Raw genomic sequence first — 5,535 nt, forward strand, 5'->3', positions numbered from 1 at the left:
AGGAATGCTACAGATTTAGCCAATTGCTGCTCCTTTTCTGTGATCCCACTCACCTATCCCCAGTGATACCAACACTGTTCACACCTTTACCTCCAAAGTTGCGTAGCAGCCAGCTGGTGGGTTTGAGTGTTAGTATTTTGCTGTGTTCATGCTCTTGTGGGTGTCAGGGGAACTTGTTTCTTTTAGCATTATCAAGGACACAGATTCTTTTAAGCTAAGTATGTTGGAAAAATTATCCCATAAATGACCAGGACGTGGCAGAGCAAGGCAACCCCTCGTTGGTGGGGTGGCTGGTTGCTGGGTTGGAGTTTGCTCTTGAGACATCAGTGGTGGATCCAGGATCTAATCACAGAATCACAGAATCCTAGGGGTTGGAAGGGATCTCAAAAGATCACCTAGTCCAACCCTCCTGCCAGAGCATGACCACCTAGAGTACATCACACAGGAACGTGTCCAGGTGGGTTTTGAGAGCATCCTGTCCCAGGGCTCTGTCACTCTCACAGGAAAGAAGCTTTTTCTGATGTTTACGTGGAACCTCCTATGCTTCAGTTTGCATCCATTGCCCCTTGTCCTATCACTGGTCATCACTGAAAAAAGCCTGGCTCTGTCCTTCTGACACTGCCCTGAACGTGTTTGTAACCATGGATGAGGTTGCCCCTCAATCTCCTCCAAGCTAGAGACCCAGCTCCCTCAGCCTTTCCTCATAAGGGAGATGTTCCACTCCCCTTTTCATCTTTGTGGCTCTGTGCTAGACTCTTTCAAGCAGTTTCCTGTCCTTATGGAACTATGGGCCCCAGAACTGGACACAATATTCCAGATGTAGCCTCACCAATGCAGAATAGAGGGGGAGGAGAACCTCTCTTGACCTACTAACCACCCCCTTTCTAATGCACCCCAGGATGCCATTGGCCTTCTTGGCCACAAGGGCACATTGCTGGCTCATGGTCATCCTCCTGTCTACCAGGACCCCCAGGTCTCTTTCACCTACACTGCTCTCCAGCAGTTCAGCCCCCAACCTGTACTGGGACATGGTGTTGTTCTTCCCCAAATGTAAAACTCTGCACTTCCCCTTGTTGAATTTCATCATGTTTCTCCCCGCCCAACTCTCCAACCTATCTAAGTCTCTCTGAATGGCAGCACAGCCTTCTGGTGTGTCAGCCACTCCTCCCAGCTTAGTGTCATCAGCAAACTTGCTGAGGGTACATTCTATACCCTCATCCAGGTCGTTGATGAAGATGTTGAACAACACCGGTCCCAGTACCGACCCCTGTGGGACTCCACTAGTCACACACCTCCAACCAGATTCTGCCCCATTGACTACAACTCTCTGACTCCTTCCTTTCAACCAGTTCCTAATCCACCTCACTTCCTGATCACCAAACCCATACCTGATCAACTTTTCTACAAGGATGCTGTGGGAGACGGTGTCAAATGCTTTACTGAAATCAAGATAAACCACATCTACCGCTCTACCATCATCTATCCACCTAGTAATTTCCTCATAGAAGGCTATGAGGTTAGTCAAACATGATTTACCCTTGATAAAACCATGCTGACTGCTCTTGATGACCCCCATGTCCTTGATGTGCCTGGAGATAGTGACAAGAACAAGTTGTTCCATCACCTTTCCAGGGATGGAGGTGAGGCTGACCGGTCTATAGTTACCCGGGTCCTCCTTCTTGCCCTTCTTGTAGACTGGAGTGACATTTGCTATCCTCCAGTCCTCAGGCACCTCACCTGTTGCCCATGACTTACTGAAGATGATGGAGAGTGGCCTAGCAATGACCTCCGCCAGCTCCCTCAGCACCCTTGGGTGCATTCCATCTGGACCCATTGATTTATGGATGTCCAGATTACTCAACTGATCCCTAACCCAATCCTCATCTACCATGTCAAACTCTTCCTCTATCTTGACTTCTTCTGGGGCTATATGAATCTGGGGCTCATAGGGAGACCCTGCAGGAGTGAAGACAGAGGCAAAGAAGGCATTCAGCACCTCTGCCTTCTTTCATGATCCATAGATTCTCTTTTTCCATCTGAGTTTGCCCAGCAGTTCCTTGTTTAACCATGCAGGTTCCCCTGGCTCCCTTACTTGATTTCCTACCCATTGGGATGCTCTGATCCTGAGCTTGCAAGAAGCTTCCTTGAATGTTGACCTTGAGCCCCTTTACCATCTAGCACCCTGTCCCATGGGACTTCTCTTAATAATTGATTGAAGAGGCCAGAGTTGGCCCTGAAGAAGTCCAGGGTTCTGGTCCTGCTAGGTATCCTGTTCCTCCCACACAGGATCCTACACTCCACTATCTCATGGTCACTGCATCCAAGGCTGCCATTGGCCATCACTGCTTCAACAAGACCCTCCTTGTTGGTGAGTAAAAGATCCAGCAGCTCCTCTCCTAGTTGGTGTGTCCACCATTTGTATCAAGAAGTTATCATCGATGCACTGGAGGAACCTCCTAGCCTGGGAATGGTGGCTCTGGAGGCCTTCCAGCAATTATCTGGGTAGTTAAAATCCCTCATGAGGACCAAGGCCTGTAGCTGTGAGGCTGCTTTCAGCTGCCTGTAGAAAGTCTCATCAACTCTCTTATCCTGATCAGGAGGTCTGTAAGAGACCCCTACAGCTGTATCCCCCATACCAGCCTGCCCCTTAATTCTTACCCACAGACTTTCCATTGCTCCTCATCAGCTCCTGGACAGAACTCAATACATTCCAGTTGCTCTCTCACATAAAGAGCAACTCCACCTCCTCGCTTCACTGACCTGTCTTTCCTAAAAAGGACACAGCCATCCATGGCCACATTCCAGTCATCTGAGCTGTCCCACCATCTCTCTGTTATTGCCACCAGATCATAATCCTTAGAGCACCCACAGACCTCTAACTCCTCCTGTTCATTCCCTGTGCTGGGTGCATTGATTGCCCACCTGCATGCAGGAGCACTGAGCAGTGACTCTGGTCCCTCCCAGGAGGGCATCAGTGAGTTCTAGCAGGGTACGTGTCACACACAGAATTTCATTTTAAGGCTGTTCTCTGATTAGTGTCACAGAGAGTGATAGGACAAGGGGGAATAGTTTCAAACTGAAAGAGGGGAGATTTAGGGTAGATATTAGGAAGAAATTCTTCAGTGTGAGGGTGGGGAGACCCTGGCCCAGGTTGCCCAGGGAAGCTGGGACTGCCTCATCCCTGGAAGTGTTGAAGGGCAGGTTGGATGGGGCTTGGAGCAACCTGGTCTAGTGGGAGGGGTCCTTGCCCGTGCAGGGGAAATGGAACTAGATGATCTTTAGAGTCCCTTCCAATCCAAACCAGTCTGGGATTCTATCACTTAAGTCAGAGAAAGTCCTTTAATTCACAAAGTGTTACTTTTGGTGAAACCACAGTCAGAATTCAGCCTGACATAAACACTGTTCTCCAAACACAAGCATACATTTCCAACGTGGCCTTTGAGATGAGGTTAGATGAGCATCTGTCAGAGGTGGTTCAGGTTGAGTTGAGACTGCCTTGCCACAGGGGATTTGACTAGATGTTTCTCCCAAGCCCCTCCAGATCTATCCTGGATTATGTTAGACTCTTCCCTTCTTGCTTGGTGTTAAATCTCAGTGCTGTTTTTGTTTCTTTATTTGTTTTTGTTTCGTTTAACATTAAAACAATAATTAAAAACCCCAAACAGTATCCAGCAGTCCCTGTCTTCAGCAAACAGAGAACATTGGACCAGACATCTGGAAAGCAGGTTGACTTGTACAGAAACAGCCTAGATAAAACCCAGGGCTGAGCCCTGCCAGAGGCAAGACAAAAACTGGAATAAACTGCACCAGAAAAATCTGCCCCATCTTGCTTCCTTCCTCACTGTATTTTTTGTTGGTGTCCCAGAAAATCAAGGCAAACAGAAATCATCCCACAGCCCTTGCACAAAGATTTCACTGTCTTGAAAAGTTTATCTTTGTTTTTCTCCTCCCATGCCCCCAGAAAAACAATCCAAGGTGAAGAGGGTGCAAGCACGTGTGGACTGGGGGCTGGATTGCTGGTTGTGCTACTAGAAATACCAGTTCTTCCCCTCCTTCCCTTACTCTTAATCCTGCAGACTGGCCCATTAAGAGCTCCACTAGTTTCCCATGTGGAAATGCTTACAGCAAGGCTGTTTGCACTCCCTGTTTTCTTCTGCATTGTAGCAGACAGAGCTAGGAAATACTGAAGGAGAGAACCTTCTCACATTACTGAGCCACAACCAGAAGCAGCTTTCCTTTGGCCAGGCTACCCATTTAGCTTCTGCAGCACCTTTACAGAGTAAATCCTGACTCTTCCACCTTCCTTGTAGTGATACAGACTTCTTTTATTTGCTCAACAGATCATTTTAGACATGCCATCTTGTTCCTTTGTGCTGCAACACTGCTGTGAGTGGCAACCATGCCCATTAATTTCAGACAGCCTCCTTTTTCCTGCCACGCCACTCACTGCAATGAGCACAGCCCCACCAAAACCTGAACCAACAGGAGGCAAGAACCCCAAGAATTGGGACATTGCAGGATGGGGGCTGATAATAGAGAACAGACAAGGTGTTGCCAAGTTATAAGGGTTGTATTTACCATCAGTGTAACCTGCCTGCTCAGACCAGAGAGCGGGCTTGAGGTTTGCTAAAACCATAGTTCATTTGGATAGTTTGGACAGTGGAAGTTCCCCCTGTAGCAAGGCAGAGAAGGAAACATCTGATGGCAAAACAGGAGGAGAAAGGCTTCTGCAGGGCTGGCACTTACCTTCATAAACTGCTCCATCTCTGCCACTGTGAGGTGGGTGAAGTTCTGCAGAAAAGCCTCCTTCATCTGGGCAGCTGCCAGTTTCTCCTGCTTCTCAGCGGTCCTCTCCAGTGCCTGGAAGACAGCAGCACCCACCAGCAGGTAGATGAAGTAGCTGGCCACCAGCAAACCTGTCTGCAGCTTGCCACTGCACATGGCCTCCAGTGGGACACAGCCAGGGACAGGGACTGAGGGGGGACGACTGGTAAATCCTGAAGCCTCCCCCAGGCAGGAAGAGCCCTCCCAGCTCCAGCCTCCGCTGGGATTCTGCACTGACAGGGTGATTGAGCTGTCAAGTGCATTCACTGGGAAGCTGGGGAAAAACAAAACAAAACAAAGCAACAAACCAAAGAACCTCCAAAAAAAAAACACTTTCCACTCTGGGCTGCCTGCTGTTTAGGGATTTCCTCTTGTCTGTGAAACTCTGACTTGCTGAGTTCTCAGGAAAAGTGGGTCAGGATGTGAGGAGCTGGCAGGTGGCCATCTGCTACTCAAGAGGCTCTGGGGACAGGTGAGGATAGCCTGCAAAGGGCCCACAGGGGAGCTTGCTTGGAAAAACATCATTTTCCCTCCTCTGCCTCCTGGTAACTCCCAGAACTGGGCTCCAGGACAAGCCCAAATGACCCAAAAGGCACCTTCTTGCCCTGTGTTCAGGGGCAGCTTTGGGGAAACGTAGCTGGGTTGCTCTCCTGGGCTTCACTTGTCTGATTGCAGCACAGAGCAGGGTCACACAGCCCTGCATGGCTATAA

General features: G+C 49.1%; 1 protein-coding gene across 1 annotated transcript in view; it reads right to left on the reverse strand.

Annotated features, from left to right (window-relative positions):
• The window catches only part of LOC104392895 (potassium channel subfamily K member 16-like), a gene marked incomplete at its 3' end in the record, with an annotated part of 10,860 nt that extends 5,919 nt beyond the window's left edge, over positions 1 to 4,941 (reverse strand). The window contains exon 1 of the mRNA XM_010002331.1: positions 4,747 to 4,941. Coding sequence (XP_010000633.1) covers positions 4,747 to 4,941 — 195 coding nt within the window. The remainder of the gene's footprint in view (positions 1 to 4,746) is intronic.
• Positions 4,942 to 5,535: the final 594 nt, after the last annotated feature.

This window comes from Chaetura pelagica, unplaced genomic scaffold (assembly GCF_000747805.2).
Source record: "Chaetura pelagica isolate M959 unplaced genomic scaffold, ChaPel_1.0 scaffold1007, whole genome shotgun sequence".
NCBI classification, from domain to species: domain Eukaryota; kingdom Metazoa; phylum Chordata; class Aves; order Apodiformes; family Apodidae; genus Chaetura; species Chaetura pelagica.